The 20,103-nt window shown below is 30.3% G+C and overlaps 1 protein-coding gene across 3 annotated transcripts in view; it reads right to left on the bottom strand.

Moving 5' to 3' along the window:
- The window catches only part of Smr (nuclear receptor corepressor smrter), a 336,086-nt gene that overhangs the window by 167,681 nt on the left and 148,302 nt on the right, over positions 1–20,103 (bottom strand). For all 3 annotated transcript variants that reach the window (XM_075363021.1, XM_075363020.1, XM_075363022.1), the window contains 2 exons: positions 19,788–19,942; positions 13,284–13,419 (listed from right to left, as the gene is read on the bottom strand). In XM_075363021.1, coding sequence (XP_075219136.1) covers positions 13,284–13,419; positions 19,788–19,942 — 291 coding nt within the window. The remainder of the gene's footprint in view (positions 1–13,283; positions 13,420–19,787; positions 19,943–20,103) is intronic.

Below are 20,103 nucleotides of genomic sequence, written 5' to 3' on the forward strand. Positions count from 1 at the left end.
TGTTCTGAAAAAAATTGAAATTAACACGTAATGTGGCTGTAATGAGTGAAAGAGACTAGATTAATAGATACCACCCTAACCTACCACAGTTCTGTTTTCATCATTGATTCGGTCATTAGTACCATGAGTGTGCAAGAGGCACATGTCCATTATCCCGAACCATTATTAAATTTTGTTAAACCCGTATTAATTTACACCAGACTAAGATGTATTCAATGAAGATGTATTATCAAAGGCACAAGTGTATCGGTGATGTAATGCCTTTAAGGGCATAGAAGGGTTGAAAACAAAACCCACAATCAATGTCTAAACCAGCGTTACTGAAAAAATTCACATCAAGCAGCTGATTTTGGACAACAGACGCATCAATGTGCAGGAGATGGCAGCAAGAATGAAAATTAGTGTCAGCAGCATCGATATAATTATTCATGACCATCTCAAGATACCGTAAAATTGCTGGCAGACAGGAACCTCACCTCCTTACCTTCCAGCAGAAGTTTATGCAGGAAGAGGTCTGTATTTATCTTCTAATGCACTGTGAGCAGGGGAAGTTTGTTGAAGCATATTTTGACAACAGATGAATCATGGGTCCATCACTACACACTTGAACATAAATGCGCTTCGATTGAATGGTGAAAGAAAGATGGGGTAAAACTTGTGAGACCGAAGACTGTGCCATCAGCCAGTAAGATTTTGTGTATAATGTTGTAGGATATGAGAAGAGTAAGTACTGTATGTAGATTTTTTGCTTCCAACAAAAGAACAGAAAACCATGAATGCTGCCTACTACTACAACCTCTTACAGGAACATGTAAAGCCAGCCTACAGATCAAAACAATGTGATATTCCAATACACAGCGCAATCATGCTACTCGCCAACGTGTAGCTCCACACTGCACATTTAAACTTGGGTAGGAGACACTAAAACATCTGACCTACAGTCCCTATGATTAACATTTGTTCGCCCCACTCAAGGATACACCAGGTGGTCAACATTTTGCAACCGACGATGAGATTGGTGAATTTGTGTGCAATTGGCTTGTGCAGCAGCACAGCTAAAACAATTCTACAAAACGAGTATTCAAAACCTTCCAAACACTGGCAAAAGTGTGTGGGTCTTCATGGAGACCATCTTGAAAAGATTTAATACTAATTTTGTCAATTTATATAAATAAACTATTTCTGCAACAAATTCTCATTTAAATTTGAACCACCCTTGTATGATAAAATCTTCATAGAAAATTCAGAAATTTTGTTAATAGTAAATAGAGAGAATTATACTTTCAAATCCATTAAGTGAATAAAGTTTGTAATTATTTCTACAAATTCAATCGCTGTTCCTACAGCAACTACTCTTAGTCACTGACCTCATTAGATGATAATTATGAGTCACAGGTCAATTGATACTATTAAATAACACTACAATATAAAATGAAAATGAATGAAAATCAAAAGTGGTATGAAAATTAAAAGTTAATCATAGCAAAGTTTAATACATAATATTGTTTTGTTAAAAACAACATCCCAATCTGTAAACTTTCCATAAATTAAGCAAGATCTATGCATGGATTTTGCTTAGATCTTCAGGAACTCTTCCAAAATTCATTTTTAATTTTTTAAGGCGATCATAAATTTACAGTGCAACATTCTTTACACAAAACAGTGCATGATGATATGATTTAAATTTATGATAAGACCGCTCCTAAAATAAATCTTAAATGAGATGACCTCAAGTTTTTCAATCTTTCTCTCTGAAATAATGTAGTATTAATATTTGTGTTACAACACAAGTATTATTAGCTTGTGGTATAAGCTGTTATTTTTTAATCTTTTATCCAAGAAGGAAGTGTAAAACAACTGTTAATTTCAATAGAACAAAAGCAGTTTTACAAGAAAAGTTTTGCTGATGAAGTCACAAATCCACAGTAAATATTTTGTAAAATTAATTAAAATTACTATTACAATATTCTTTATACTTAATGATGACGGATAAATTGATCATATTGATATTAATAGCTTTAAACAGTTCAGTTCTTTGTGACAGCAAAGAGTAGATGGGATGCGAGTAAATTTGATTGAATATCACAAATACTGATAAGTATGTTTAGCTAAGAGAAAAATGCAGAGAGGACTTCAGTATATTGGAATATGAAGGATAAATATTGTATACAGTGAATCTGGTCTCAAACCTCATACAGTACGGTATAAAGAGGATGGATATATATTACAAAAATAAAACCATGTGTATACAGAGATATGATTGAAATAGTTTCCAAAGAATATATAAATATATACGATCATGTAATTAATATCAAAACATTAAACTGCCAGTAACGTGATACAGAATGAATAGTACATACTGCTACTGTTGAAATATTGAATAAGCCACAAGATACTTAGGTGCAAATAACCTTTAAGAATGGAAAATCCAGGTTCAGAAGGTAAAACACAGTAAATACATACCGGGTGATCATTTGAAAAGTTGCCACATTTATTATTCAACAGCTATCAGTCCCATCGTATTTCTGTATGCAGGTATGTATACTATTCTCAGGGGCGGGGAATCTTTTAAAAATTATTTTCAAAGGGGTGGAACCCACCCTCTCAGCTGCACCTACCGCAACTCAAAAATCTTAAATGGTAATGGTAACATTTAATTACATTTGACAACACGAAAAAACTTACTGGTACGTTTTTTTCAATGCTGAAGAAACCTAAAACCCATATTTTTAAGAAGAATGAGTGATTTCAGACCTAATGATTTGGGTTAGTAACACTATGTCCCAACATAACCTAAAAAATCCACATATTTAATCATAACTTCAATACCAGTGAACCAATTTTTACTTTACTTGTACCAAATTACTTGTCATTAAAAGGGTGTTCCAATAAGCTGTCACAAGTTACATTGTCTCATTTTAAAAAAATTAGTTTTCAACTCCTGAAAATTCAGAAAGCATTTAAGGGTGAAATTCTGTGTTGGTAATTTAAAAAATAATTTTCACAGTGTTAATCCACAGATTATTATTATTTCAAACAGTTTACGAAATAATATCACATAATTTTACATTACTTTTGTTGGACTTAATTTTTTTTTTAAATGTACTACCCCAAATGGTTTTTCACACCTACCAAGCAAAGAGGTGGGTGGATTTTAATTTTCTTTTCACCAGAATTCATTATTTTTTTCGTGTTGTCAATTAATGTAATTAAATGTTACCATTGCCATTTAAAATTTTTGAGTTGGGGTACGTGTAGCAAAGAGGGTGGGTTCCACCCCTTTGAAAATAATTTTAAAAAGGTTTCCCCCCAAGAATGATATATGTGCCTGCAACAGACATATGCTGTGACTGATAGCTGTTGAATAATAAATGTGGCAACTTTTCAAATGATCACCCAGTTTACACAACTATGTATGTGTGTTTTGTCCTTGGCATGTTATTTTTCTTGATAAAACAAATTTTAGTTTTGTTACTAAAGTTTGTTATGCCTGTAACTTTTAATCTTTTCTGATAGAAAAGAAAGAATACCTTATGTGCAGCTCAGATATTATAACTTTTTTTTTAAAAAAATAACAATGCATTCAGCAATTTTGGGAATGCCAAAATGCATTTTTCTTAATAATTTCTCCAAAAACATTTATTATAAACCGGAAGGATTGTCAAATTTTTTTTTTTAGTTTAACCAATTCAGTTCTGAATATTTTTTTTGTGTAATTAATTGGTTTTGTTTTTGTTGGATTTTCTCAGGGAACGGGTTTCAGTAGCTAAACAAGAGGAATCAAATCACAAAACAAAAAATTATGTTGAAACAAAAATTCTACAAAAAACTTTTTTTCTTTAATTGTTTTATTAATGCTGTGAGTGGAGAAGGACATCTGGAGAAGGTCTGCCTTAGAGGAGCAATAGATGGGGTGCCAGTCAGAAGGGCAAACCCCTTCAAAATTTCTAAAAACAAGTAAAACATTAATATAGTTACCATGAAACTCTAGTGTTATATTAAACATAAAATTTTGACAGAAAAATTCAATGTTAATCAATATTTTATATACAACAACTTAAAAATGTTGTTTTTACACAACCAAAATTAAATTGTACACAAATGATGCAATTTAACACAAGCAATTTAATAAAAACAAAATTAATTAATAAAAGAAACAGTAACAATGATATTTACGGTACAACTTCATAGATATAAAAACGTTTCGGAGGTAATAATAAATTTAGATGTCTGGTAACTACTTATTACCACACAAGTAGACAATAATGAACATTTACAATAAGTTTACAAAATGACTTGTAGAAAAATAAACAAAATTCAAAGTACAAATAGCAACCAAACCAAACAGTAACTGAGGCTCTCTGGAAATGGAAGACATCCAACAATGAACTATGATCATGTGTTCCACAATTAATCGTAAATATTTTTACCTGACTTAGTTGATCTAAAAATAAAAAATAATATTTCTAAATTTTGAGTGTACAAAACTGAAAAATTACGTAAAATCAAAGCAAAAAATAGTTATTGACAACAAAATAATTTTAATATATTAGGTGTATAAATTATTTTATAATTTTATTTTATAATTTCAATAAATCTAGATGTCTGGTAGCTACTTATTACCTTAAAGTAAACAATAATGAACAACATTTATAATAATTTTACAAAATGACTTGTAGAAAAATAAACAAAATTTAAAGTACAAACAGCAACCGAACCAAACAGCAACTGCAGCTCTCTGGAAATTGAAGACATCAACAATGTACTATGAACACGTGTTCAACATGAACCATTAATATTTTGACACAACTTAGTTGAACTACAAATAAAAAGAATATTTCTAAATTTTGAGTGTACAAAACTGAAAAATTACATGAGTTGAAACAGAAAATAGTTATCGACAAGATAATTTTAATATATTAGGTTGAAATCTATATTAACTTAAATGTATACTTTTAGGTTGAAATATGTAAGTGAAATCAGTTACAATGAGCCTCAAGAGACAAGCCCATTTTTTCATCCTCAGATCAAGACTTAACATGTAAACATCAACAAGGTATCTACACAAATGAACGTTTCCTTACCAGTTTCATACTTTTACACCAATAACCATGACAATAGTGTTAACAAGTTGCTGCTTTTTTCTAACCACCACTGTCACTATTATTTTAACTGTAATAAAAATATAGATTTCTTTTCTTTTAAACCATAAACTAATACCTCTGAATTATACCAACCTTTAACAGAAAGATAACAAAAATTCCTTGTTAACTGATATCTCATTATAACTGATTTCTTAATTATTCCTTTCTTTACAATATGTTGAAATAATAAGAGCAAAAATATATTTTTTTTAAAATAACTTACACAAATATTTATAGATTATTGCTAACTGACATTTTTCATTTCTCCAATAAATAACTGACCATTAATCTATAGAACATTTACAATAATACCTTATCAGCTTTACTACCCATAAAGCACATAACCCGCTTTAGGAGGGATATAAGTCACAGCATATAATTACAAGTGTTACACTTTGGGAGCAAAAGAAAAGATAGGTTACAAATCTTGGCATTATATGCATTGGTATTACATATTTACCCAATAATAATTTAAATACCAAATACCTGTAAGATAATCTATTTCTGACTTGTAGGCTTTCAGACTGTGAATGAATTTCTCAACTTTTACATAAATGTACGTTTTTTATTTTACAAAACTGTAAACTTTTTTATACCCAGCATTTAGCAGTTAGATATACATAAGTAAAATATAACCACACCTGTTCAAGTACAGTATTAATTACCTAAATAATAAAACTTTAATAAAATTAAATTTATTAAGACAAAAAATGTTATGATGAAATGTATCGTACAAATATTCTAGCTGGTTTGTAACAAGATTGAAAATAAAAAGAAATAATTTTCCCAAATTATTTTAAAGCATATTATTTCACTTACATAAATAACAGTAGGTTAAGAAAAGTATACAACTGGAATAAAAGTAATGATGTAATTTTTTTTCAGGACAGGCAAAAAGGATTATATAACCAAAGAGGAAGTTGTTTGATTATGCTGTGTTGAAAGGCAAGGGAATCAAATATCAACGGGTTAAATGCTTTATCAACCAACTATCTACTTTAAAAAATACCTTTAGATAAAATTTAATTGAAAATGTATTTTTAATAACTACATAAATGCACTTTTAAATTTTGTATACTCATTCATCTAACTAGTAAATAAAAATAATAAAAAAAATATATATATATACACACACACATATATATTTATCTATTTATCTATCTATATATATATATATATATATATATATATATATATTATACAGGGGCATTCAATAACTAAAGAGACAAATTGATGTAGAAATGAAACGGTTTGTAAGAGTTCTGTACTTTCATGACTTTAGGTTGGCATCACAGGGATGTGCTAACAGCTGATGGATAAAAATTGTTTTGTATGTAACCTCATTATTACATTTAACAATCATTTCCACAATGATTTGCTTGGATTCCACATTAGCTGAACAATGTTCAGTGATCCGTTTTTTGCTTTCTGAAGGTGAAAAACTGGCTAAAATCTTTTCTCGAATGATTTTACAGTATGGTGAAAGTTGTATGAACCGCAGAAATTTTATAAGTAAGTAGAACAGTTCAAAAACAGTCTAACCACAGTGACTGACGAGCAATGTCCTGGCCAGTTTGAAGTGTCAAGTCCTTTGCTTGAAACCCGCATTGACAACATTAGTCGTAAAGACTGACATATTACAGTTGTGCACATAGCAGAAACAGTTGCAGTAAGTGATGGCACAGTTCATAACGTTATCAGTAACAAGCTCAAGTACAGCAAAACAAGTGCAAGGTGGGTCCCGAAAGAGTTAATGCAACAACACAAGGAAACAAGACTCAAAGTGCGTACAGACTTGAAAGAACGCTACGAAAGGGAAAATAACCCTTTTCTAAATAAGATTTTAACATGTGATGAAATTTGGGTTCAACATTTTGTACCAGAGTCCAAAAGAAAAAGCATGAAATGGAAGCACACCAGCTCACCTGTCAGAAAGAAATTCAGAATGCAAGCATCAGCAGGAAGTCATGTTGACCGTCTTTTGGGGTGCCCAAAGTGTTGTCTTTTATTTGGAAAATCACCGTACGATAAACAGTTTCTACTACTCAGACATGCTGATGAAAAAAGTAAAGTCAGCAATGAGAGAAAAATGTTGCGAATCTCAAAGAAAAGGTGTGATATTGCTATACAACAATGTTCGCCTCACACCATCCAGCTGACCCAAGAAACCATCGGAAAGATGGGTTGGGAGATACTACCATATCCTCCCTACAATCTAGATTTGGCTACCTCAGATTATCATTTGTTTGGTCCGCTCAAGGAGGCATTACGTGGCAAAAAGTTCAGTAATGAGGAGGTCAAAAAATTTGTGGGAAAGTGGCTCAAACAACAACAAAAGACTTCTTTGCATCAGGTATAAAAATACTAGTTCATCATTGGGACAAGTGTATTAATACTGGTAGGAATTATGTTGAGAAGTAGTAAGTCTCATTTTGCAAAAATACAGTTTTTTCTACATCAATTTGTTTCTTTAATTATTGAATGTCCCTGGTACATGTACGAAATACAGAAAAAAATAATAAACATTTAACATTTTAACATAAAAATAAACTTTTTAAATAATTCCTTTGTCAAAAAGGAGGAGATTATTATCTACAAAAACATTTAAAAAGGTATAGATTTTTAAAATCTAAAAGTCTGAATGAATTTTTTTTTGTACTAATAGAAAATCACTAAAATGAGGAACAAACTTCCACAGCCATTAATCACTCTGTTATTTAAAGACCTATTACACACACATTCTTTATATATACATATATTTTTAATTATAAGTTAAAACCAGGAACATGGTGAATTCTTTGGTTTTTAGTTGAAAAAAAAGGTTGCCTTCTTTTACGTTATTATACTAACAATAAAACACGTAATGTAATAACAAAATATCAAAAAATAATTTTTTTAAAAATTAAGGTTTTTTCATTAGCATGTTAGTTTATATACTAATCACTAACACAAATACATATAAACAAAAATAAATATGTTATAGTGCAATTATAACTCTATTATAGGTGTTTATTTAAAAATCCCTCTTGATGTTACTTCATCAAAAAAGAATTCAATAAGTTTAAAAACTACTTTACAAAAATTAAGGTGTTTACAGATGAAAACACACACATACACACACACAAAACTATCAAGCTAGTAACATAATATAGAATTCTTAAGATATAAAACAATATGAAATTAGTACCATTAAGTACAGTATAGTTATGAATTCAATTTACAGTATAAAATCAAATGAAATAAATACCATGAATTTTAAATAAATCCTAAATTTTAATGCAATACTTACCCCAGCTAACAAAATAAAAATACTAGGATTCAAAGTAAAGAAATAGAAACTACAAATTAGTAATAATACAAAATATCTACAGACTACAAAATAAAAAAAAAAAACATTGTAACAAAATAGAAACTATTGAGATTTTTCTTTGGTCAGTTTTATTAAAAGGACAGACGAAACATAAATAAAAATAGATATAAACAAAAGTCTATCAACGCATTATTTAAACACAATAATATTGCTATTACTAATACTAATTAGAATGGATCAAGGAAATAAGTGGATATGGAGGAACTGGGAATGACTGGAAGATTTACAACAACAAAAAAGACAGAAAACATCAAGACACTACAGGACAAGAGAATATGATTTAGGCCATAAAATAAACGACACTCAATGAAAAGGATATTCACAGATGAGAAAAGAAGAAAGAGATCATAAGGATTTGAAGAGGTACTGAGAAATTTAAAAGGACAGAACAGTGCGCTCATCGAAGAAGATGACCAAAAACAGATTAATTAAAGTGCTCCAATAAGGTCATAGAATTAAAATAAATAATATTATTTATTATCATCTTTAAGTTTCACTTTGGAATAGTTAAATGAAATTTCTTCTGAATTCAAACAGAATTAACATATGTGTTGCTACAAAGGTGTTTTCTTAAATTAGAATAAGTTATGTTTTATTCAACAAAAATAAGATAAATAAAATAACTCATATTTAAAGTACTAATTTTATAAACAGATAAAAACATAGCCATACTACAGTAGTTCTTATTAGGCTCTTAATTAAATGTTACAATATTAAATATATTTTTTTACAAATTATGAAATGTTAACGTAACAAAGATAATTTTAAAAAATTAATAAATGTTATATTTTAGTAACACTTATCACCAATACAAATTTGTATATCTTCTGAGAAATTTAGAAGAAAGGAATCTCCCACCACTTTACCATTGTAAATATCAATACTTTGATGATTTTTAAAATGACCACAGAAAAAGACCATTCAAGCAAAATCCCTCACCCTCAACAAGTTTTTACTTTCAAAAATGTAACATTAAATCACTTTTAGAAAAAAATTAAAAATTTAAAAAAAGCTGGTTTACTTATAACTGTAAAAAGAAGTAAGGAAGACCTACGAGAAATGAGGGGACTGCGCAAACATAACTGAACCTGTATGAGATATGGTAATCAATAGAGATCGATGTACACCTTTGACCTCCATCACCAATAATACTACAGAAGAAGAAGTTATGTCTTTAAAATAATTTAATATTTAATGAAACATACAAAAATTGATCAAGTGTTAAACAGTGTGCACGACTGTACTGAATACACTTAAAATACTTGAATCAAATAAGTATAATATTAGACTGCATGCTGACATGCTGTTTACAAGTTGTGATGCTTTTATCTTTCTATTACTTTTTTGTCATTTTCTCAAAATTTATAATCAAATGAGAATTTCTTGAAATACCAGCGTCAACTGCACAAAATATTTTCAATGAATCCGGTTATTAAAAGGGCAAAATTGCATAACGCTATTTATTTCTTATCTATTGACATAAAAAGTACAAGTCATTAAATAAACATGTTTTTCAGTAAACAAATTTTATAAGAATTTCAGTTGAGATGCAGAAAAAGAAATTACAATAATAAACTAAAAAATAACAGATAAACAAATACGAGCTAGCAAAATAAATTTTTTAATTAGTTGAATTTTTACTGATAAAACAGTAATTTGCATATTTTCAACATTAAGCATAAACAATTACCAACTAATTTTTAACAAAAATGGAAATTCAAAAACATACACCTAAGCTTATTTCAGAGAAAAAAGATCTGCAACATTAAAACAAAAATCAACATCAGTATATGACCAAATTGAAGCATGATACAGACTAAGAAAAAATTTATTTATTTTAAATTATCAATAGATCTTCTAATATTTATAATAATCTAAAATTAAGAAAAACCCTGTAAAATGACTAACACTAAACAAAAACAATTACAAACTTAGAATTACAAGATATCTCTAAAATCCTTCAGCTAATAAATGAGTAACTGAATAACTCATCGCTAACCAAAATTTTGATCGCGCAGGCACTTACAATTTTGAAGGCTGTAGAAAGGATACACTATACATGATGATAAGCTTCTCTGGCTAAATTATGCCAAGAATTACAAACACCACCTCTCATTAGTTGCAAGATTTATTTCTGTATTTGGTAATATTATTGTTTTTAAAGCTGTTTATTACACCATGTTTGGTTATAGAAAAGTTGGATAAGGTAAACTTACCAAGATTATTTATTTATGAGTAGTAAATAAATAATTTGTTTTATTTTGTACTAAATTTATTCGTTTTGTTTTTAACCTGTATAATTTTTTTTCTTTCTTAAGGATAACATTTTCTACTCACAGATATGAAAATCTATCAAAAACCACCAAAAAATTATAATAAATAAATCGACTGCGATAATAAATTTTATTGTTATCCATTTTATAAGCTTAGTTGAACTGAATGGTAAAAAAAAATACAAAAATAATAATGGAAATGGAATATTAAACACAAAGTATGTATTTCTAAACAAAACAATAGATTAGATGAACAGCAGATCATTAATATTCTGGCATTAATTAATACTCACGTATATTTTGTATCTCATTATTGGCAATATCAGAATTACTAACGCTGGCAGTATCAGTTTGTTGAGGACAGTGCCAGGTTTGAGTCAAATCAACAGTCGTATTGTTATGTTCCCTTCTCTGAAAGATATCATTACGAACAGAAATAGGCCTACCACCACAACGAGAAAAACTCTGCCAAGATGCATGACAACGGTGTACATGACCGTCAAATAAGCTTTTACGATTCTGATTTTGAACTGAACTAAAATTCTCATCAATAATCTCATTATCTGGCAGTTGAACAGCAGGATCATTATTACCATGAACATCAAAATTATGAGATATATTATTATTAATATCATGATCGGGAATCAGTCGAGAAACAACTTTACTAATCCAATGAGGAACTGAAGAAGTGCCACGTTTATATTTCTGATGAGAAGCACGTTTACAGCGAGAAAGTAAAGTGCTACATCTATATGTTTGATGAGAAACACGTTTACGAATGCCATAGCGAGTCTGCTTAGTAAGACGCCTAGTATGGTTGTAAGTCCTCTGAGGAAGAATATTATTATATGGTGAATGGTTGTAATTATAAACCTGATTAGAAATAACATTAGAATGGCGGTTATACAGAGGCAGCGGTGGAGGGCAGTTAAAGAGAGGTGGTGGTGGGCGGTTATATAGAGGCGGTGGAGGGCAGTTATATAGAGGCGGTGGAGGGTGGTTATATAAAGGCGGTGGAGGGTGGTTATATAAAGGCGGTGGAGGGCAGTTATAAATACACTGAGGCACATCATGCCAGCTTTGCGTCGGAGCACTGACTAAGTTATCACAATTTTGATGATAATTACCATGTGAACTAGTGACACCACCTGGTATCTGAGTGACAGTGTTTCCGATAGTGTGAACATCAGCATGCAAAGGTAGACCCAAACTTTCAGTACCGTTATCAGGAAGACATAATGAGTCTTCAATTGCAGCAGTACATCCACTGCTGTGACTATCACTATGATCATAATGTGCGGCAACAGAATAATTTATATCTGGTTTATCCTTACAAACAAGTGGGTAAATGTTGTGTACAGGAGGCACAAAATTCTGAGGTACATCAAAGCCTGAAGTGTATTTTCTCTGGCAGGGATTGCAATTTTTTGAGGTATTAGTAAAATTATTACCATTATTACAGACAGGGATTCCTGCAGGATCAGTATTTGTGAGTAAAGAATGATTTAAATAAGCATGTGAATCATACACCCTCTGGTGTGAACTGTCATTTTCTGATACACTGATTAAGTCATTACTAACACCATCAGGATTTACATTCGGGATATGATAAACATTGCTGCCCACAAGCTGCTGAAGATTCTCATGTGAATCATACACCCTCTGGTGTGAACTGTCATTTTCTGATACACTGATTAAGTCATTACTAACACCATCAGGATTTACATTCGGGATATGATAAACATTGCTGCCCACAAGCTGCTGAAGATTCTCATGTGAATCATACACCCTCTGGTGTGAACTGTCATTTTCTGATACACTGATTAAGTCATTACTAACACCATCAGGATTTACATTTGGGATATGATAAACATTGCTGTGCACAAGCTGCTGAAGATTCTCATCTAAATCCAAACGTGAATTATCAATATTCCGGTATGAGCTGTAATTTTCCTTTAAGTTGATTAACTTATGATTTCGGTTTGAAACAGAACACTGCACATTCTGATTAAAACCAGTATGTGAGTATACCATTTCTTGGAGCTGCCTGTCATTCTCATGAACAGCAGTATGATTTGAACCACCGATAGAATCACGGTCAAATCGCAGAGACCGGTGCATGTTTTGGGGCGAGCTAGTTCCCGACCTTTGAATATCATTACTTTCATTACTGGATAGATCAATTAACACATTGTGATTATGTTTGATGATGCGACTTTCATTGATGTGAGCAAGATCTGTAAAGCTTTGGTTTGACATATCATCAAAGTTGTTTTTAAAGGATAAATTTAAATCATCAAATGAATGATAAATACCATTAAAGGCATCACTTATAGTTTTGTCATCAAAGTTATTTAGTGTCTGTTGATAATTAGATGTCTGTTGATAATTAGATGATCTAAAAGTTAAATCAAGAACGCCAATATTACTGAGGTTTTGATAATTATCAGTTGAATTAGTAACATTACTATGATTATAATTCAGGTTACTACTAACGTGATGCGTTTCGATACGCAAAGGTTGCTGCAGGTCAGATTTAGCTTCTCCAAGGCGAATTTTTTTGATAGGAGGTCCAAGTTCTAATTGGACTGGTGTGTTAGGTTGCACTACCAAATCTCTGTATGGTTCTGCTCTGAAATACAAAAAGGGGACACAAAACATGTATATTAAAAAATAATAAAATATTTACAGAAACTCTTATTTAAATCAGTCATATTATGATTATATGACTGTTTCTTAAAACACATCATTTAATCACATGATTAAACAATATCGTAATTTTTATGATGTCATTTAATTTAAAAACAGATCATGATTTAGACAGAACAAAATTTCAACAAAACATAAAATTACATCTGCTTACATGTGCATTTAAATTTATTTTAATAAATCTAAAATTAGCTCAACCAACAAGATGGTTCATAAAAGACATGTTATGTCTATACAAAAATACAATACAGTTATGAAATCAGGGATTGTACTCGATTATTGCACTACAATAACAGAATTTGTACTAAATGATCAAAAACAATGTTTTTGTAATCTGGCTCAAACCAAAAGAAACCAACAGAACTAACAGTAATAACAAAGGTCATCACAGTTTGTTCATCTCCAACATTACTTCATTTAATTAATGAACCATCAAAATTATCATTAATGAAATTGGTATTAAATTTGATGTTTCTCTTTGAACAGAATCCCATAATGTAATAATAACTACTTATAGTAAATAAGCAATGTAATTAAATAAACTAAGATCATAATAATTTATTTTACAAATTCCTTTCCAGAAGCTGATAACACTATAGACTGCCAACATCTTATTTTTTTATGACAGCCTAAAATATTTTTAGTATTAATAATAATAATAATAATTAAAACTAAGGAAATTAATATAATTACTACTTAGAGGCAATAAAACAAATCTGAATAAATTTAAACAATATTTAATAAATGAAATACATAAAGATATGATCAAATACAACTTTGGTTCAGATGAACAAATATTTGCGAATAAGGTGACTGCAACACGAATACAATTCTTAAAAATTAGCAAAAATGTTTCTTAAATGAAATAAAAATCATATGTTTTATGTCCTATCCAATTTGGTTGATGATTAAACCGATGACAAAGTACATTGATGGGACAACGTTTTAAGCAAATAAATGAAACATCAATAAAAGAAAAAATTTATAAGAGAACAACTTACCTGATTTAGGATCTACCCCCTTGACTAATAATAATCAAAATAAATCTTCTATGACAAGAAAAAATTTCACATTAAAAGTTGAAATAATAAAAAATAACAATGAAAAATTACAATCCTCAACTTACCAAACATTATATTAGTTACTAATAATCAGCTGGGATAATGGTTAAATGAATATGTCTACAAGAATTCTCTAGAAACAATTACGCAAAATAAAAATCTGCAAATGCACATTTAACTGCTGAAATAATAGTCAGTAATAATAAATCAATTTAAAAGAATAGTTTTTGTTTGGTCAACATGATGACCCAAGCAGTAAAAAAGGTCAGCTTGCAATACTGTCTGTACAACCATCTATACTAAATTTTCCATTGGACACACCATTCAAAGAGGACCGTTTTACTGTGCCATGAGAAAAAAGTTAGCTTTCAGTATAGTCAAAAGAAACTTTAACTCTTTACCTGAATCAAAAGTATGGAGCAGCAATTCCCAAACAGTGGGTCACAAAAATTTGAATGCGTGACAAAAGATTCAATTAAAAAAAACCCCGGTTCCAAAAATATAAAAACCTAACTAATCTAGCCAAGAATCATTTAATGAAGTTTATATCTTATCATCTCAAGATTTAGAATGCTAATTTTCCAGTAGCCAATGGTAAAGTTAGCAGTCATAAGAGAGATACAGTGGTATGTAAACATCATCCTACTCATTAACCATGCTAGTTATGCAATCTATTTATTCGTGTATGCTAATGTTACATTTTTTCTTATGATAAAAAGACAATGAAGTTAAGGTATTTTTTATCATTAGCATTATTACCATAACTACAGTCTTTGTAAGAAATCTGTAAAGGAATAACAGTTTTTGTAATTGCTGTGAAATATCCAGGACTATAGTACTCTCAGCAGGTTACCAGAAACAATTTATTTCGATAAGAGGGTCACAATAAATCATAGTTTGAGAGGCACTGGAATACAGCACCTTGTAAGCTAACCTCTAATATTCTGATTGGACTAATCAAAGCAAGACTACTTTTTTTTTAATGAAGATAATTTTTCATAACATTTTATCTTTTTTTTTTCTTTCATATACAAATAATTAATTATTTTTACATATTTCTTTATAACTACTAATAATGAAAGTTTAAACATTTAAATGCTGATTCAGTTACAGATTTACACGTAGTACAAATTGTTGTTAAATGTTCTCATAAATATACATGTTTAACGGCTTTCTTTTAATTTTTCAGAATTTTAAAGCACAAAACATACTCACTGTTTTAAAGCAAGCTATTTTTTTATTATACTACAGATTTTGTGAATATTATGAATAAGCCTGAAACTAAAGGAAAACTGACCCAGAGATTTAAAGAGGTGATCCTATTCTATAAAGAATTCATTTTATAACTCTTATAATACTGGGAAGATTAAGGAATTCTTTGAAATATGACAACAATAAAGCCAAATTATGGTGGCAAGTAAGGTAAGCAGCAAATCTAACATCTCTGCTCAATAGCGATAGCACATATGTTCCACAACTGCTTACAAAATATTAAACTACTATTGAACAAGAGTTCATGGCACCCGTATCTTTATATATAAAAAAAATTTTTTTCTACAATTTCATTTGAAAACACTTTTATAATTTCAAACAGCAATTTACAACAGTAGAAGGAATTCATTACCAGACCACTTCTAACCGCTTCAACCACTAAGTCCACTTCTGGCCAAAAATTGAAAAGGATACTACACGTTCATAAAATAAATGTTCATCTGTCCTACACATAACTGTAAAAGTTGTGCAATTTATCAAATAATTACATACTACAAATTTTTATACTTCGAAAATGCAAGTTCAGTTTGTTTTTCTAGTGATTTGAAGCAGCCAGTGCTGCTGTTTATGATTAAAATGTTATCAATAAGAAGCTCTTTAACCAGAGACTAACACTAAAGCATAAGACCAAAGCCTTAGAATATGCCTCAGAAGGCAAAATAAAATAATTGCAGTCACTTATTTTAATATTTATTAATTTTATAACTACTGTTTCTGTAGGAATAAATGACAATAATTTTAGTCAATGCAGAAATAAATCTAAAAACGGGACTTCATTTGTTACCACATCTTACTTTTTTGTAACCATATTTCAATGAAGTTAACAATTTAAAATAGTATTAAGGTTACAGTAGGACTTGATGTTCCATAAAACTCAAAATCAAATCAGAAAGGTTGGTATCTTGCTATACTTTTTTAAAGACATTTTCTTTTAAATATTACTTCGCATAAACCATTAACAAATTACTTGGTCAACTATGTGATCAAGAAGCAAGCAACCAAAACTAAATTTGATAGGAAGTCACAAAATTGTTTGAAAGGAGAAAGTGAATCACATTAGGGTCACAAAACTGCATTAATTTTTGGAATGAAGCGTATAGATTTTTCAAAAGTCAAGAGGGAGAAGTAGATACAACAACCTCTTTATATCTCTATTAAAAAAGAAATAATTAAAATAAAATTAATTATGAATTAAATTTATAACACCATACAGTGTTGCCAAAGGTATCCCTATACAGGTGTTCAAAAAATAATAGTGGGGTTTTAAATGGTTATAGTTTCAAAATAAAGCACTGTAGAGATGAGATGTATGTTAAACGAAAGAGAAATATTCCCATGCTTATGTGTGCAAAAGCTAGTGCATGCATGTTGTGTTTCTAGTACACACAAGCAGCACATGCACGTTAGTCATCATGTTTTTGGTGCACAGAGGAAGATTTAATGTGTGTTGTGTCTTGCTATGTTTAAGTCAGTTACATGTGTTTGGCATGAATACTGTTGTCTATAACAATGAAGACTCCCCTATATGAAAACAGCATTTGGCAATAGGGCAAACCACTCAAAGAAACATGCAGCCAAATGAAGCAAATACGTCCAGGACAGCCATCAGTGTCTGATGAAACGACTGAAACAGTGCAAACAGATTTCTTGCATAGCTTGAAGAAATCTATGCGGAAGTGTTCTAGATGGTTGGGCATTCCTAATACAACTGTTCACAATGGTGTTAAAAAGACGGTTACGTTTCACTGTGTACAAAATTTAGGTGTTACAATAACTTTATCCACAGGACAAAGTGAAACAATTTGATTTTGCTGTAGGAATTCTGGATAGGTTAGAGCAGCATGATGATTTTTTAAACAAGTTTGTTATGAAGCAATGTTTCACATTTCTGGATGAGTACATCGGCATAATGTTCATATATGGGGGTACTAAACCTTCACATTCCATAATTGAACATCAGCATGACAGTGGAAAAGTGAATGTGTGGTGCGCTATCTGATGAAATAGTTAATGGCTCTTTTTTTTCTGCTAAAAAACCAATAACAGGGCACATCTTCCCTCTGTTAGAAAAGTATGCAGCAGCCCAAATTCCAGAGTTCCATTTTTCATTTAGACAGAGAAAACACATTTTCTCACAATTGTGCGGGATTTTCTTAACGAAACATCTCAGCAATGGGTCAGACGAGAAGGGTGAATTACCTGCCCCTCACTTTCTCCATACCTTTTCTATTTTTTATGTAAAAACACAAATGTATTCCATTGAAGTTCAAATCTGGACCATTTAAAAGAGAAAGGATCACTGAAACTGTTTCTTCTATCACGCTAGTTGTTCTCTGCCATGTATGGCAAGAGACTGAATATGATCTTAATGTCTGCAGGGTAACTAAGGGAGCACAACTCAAAATCTACTGAACAGAACAGGCAAGAAACTTGGAGTGTTTCTCTTTCATTTAACGTAGAGTTCATCTCTCTACAATGCTTTATTGCGAAGCTATAAGCATTTAAAACCCCACTATTGTTTCATTGACACACGTACATATTTAACCAGAATAAACAAAATAAAGATGTGTCACTACAGTCAGTATTTAAAATTTAGATTCAGTGTGTGATTATTACATCTAACAGTTTTCATACTTTAACTAGAATCAAATTCATAAAGACATCAGTTGGGACCCAAATAATAAAGAAGATTCCAAAGGTTCACATAACTTATCTGGAAAATAATCAGGTCAGTCCAGTAAAAATAAAAGTACTTCTTCGATGAGTGCCGTTTTTGTAGCTATTCACCACACCAATATTTTGGTGCACTGATGAAATAAAATTATTATACATTCATATTAAAATGTTTTAAAACAGTAATTTATGGTACAACCTCTTTTATTTTAGGTGTTCATAAACTATTATTTAGGTGTACATTAATTTTTTTATTTTACCAATTTTTTTTTAATTGGTTTTACAACTACAGGAATTTTTTTCTACTAGTATAATTAGCATAGATCAATAGTGTAAATTTTTATTTACTGTTTTAAAGCATTGCAATATGAATGCATAATAATTTTATTACCTTAATGTACACCTAAATAATAGTTTATGAACACTTAAAAGAGGTTATACAATCACCACTACCTTGAATTATATTGTGTAGCAAAGTACAATAATCACAACAAATTTTTTACTACTTTTAATTCACTTTTACTTTTTATTTTCTTGGAGGAATTTTTTGCACTAATACTATTTTTTACAATGAGCATAAAATAATTTTAACTGTAGTTAATTTTTCATAATAAACTTGTAATGAGAGTTGCAATTCAATTATTCTAATCTTATGATCTACTAGATTACATCTGAATAAAGTTATTTTGAAGACAAACATTATTTTCTATTCAGATCCCAACTGGATTTATTGGTTTTCTAAATTTACCAGAATTCTACATGAACTGCAAAGAAACACAAATGTTGTAGTATGCACTTCCTTTGAGGTCAGTGCTGCTATTGAAATTTCTGTTTCATCATAATTATCTTCAGCATTTTGAGTTTCTTCATTTGCAACTCCAATAGAAATGTCATCATCAGTCAACAAAGCAGCTACTATCAGCTCAACATCAGTAGCATTCCAGCAAATAATTTCATTATCGACTTCATTTATGAACATAATAGTTGTCTTAGAACCTATTTTCCTGTAAACTATCCTTCTTTTTTAACAATAGACATTGCCAACTCATTCCAAGCTTTCCTTAACATATATAATGCTGTATATATTGTTTTCACTGCAAAAGTATGAATGTTATCTGTTGTATCTATATTAGACCGACTAAGTAATGGCACTAAATAAGGGCGGAAACCAACAAACTACTCTGCACATTATAAATTCATTTCTTCCAGTTTATTATCTCTTTTCTTATCAAACTCCATATGTTCACTAAAACTTATCTTTAAGATTATAACACACAATACTTACTGTTGAATTCTATTTCTTGGTAATGCGGCCGTAAGATATTCAGTGGTTGAAGGTAGCAAAGAGATGCGTGGACGCATCTGTGTTGTCGGTACATATTCAACACCCGGTCGATCACGCTCTCTTTCTCTATCTCTTTCCCGCTCCCGGTCAATAACCTGAAAAACTAATTCAATTGGCACAAGCACACAGAGTAAATAACCTAAAGGAAGAAATTATTTCGTAGCAGATCACATATCTGTTCTTAATACCAAAACTCAACAGGATGTACAAAAACCAATAAACAATATAAAACCTAAATAAACTTAACAAAACTAAA

The sequence above is a fragment of the Lycorma delicatula genome, chromosome 4 (genome assembly GCF_047948215.1).
Source record: "Lycorma delicatula isolate Av1 chromosome 4, ASM4794821v1, whole genome shotgun sequence".
Classification (NCBI taxonomy): Eukaryota; Metazoa; Arthropoda; class Insecta; order Hemiptera; family Fulgoridae; genus Lycorma; species Lycorma delicatula.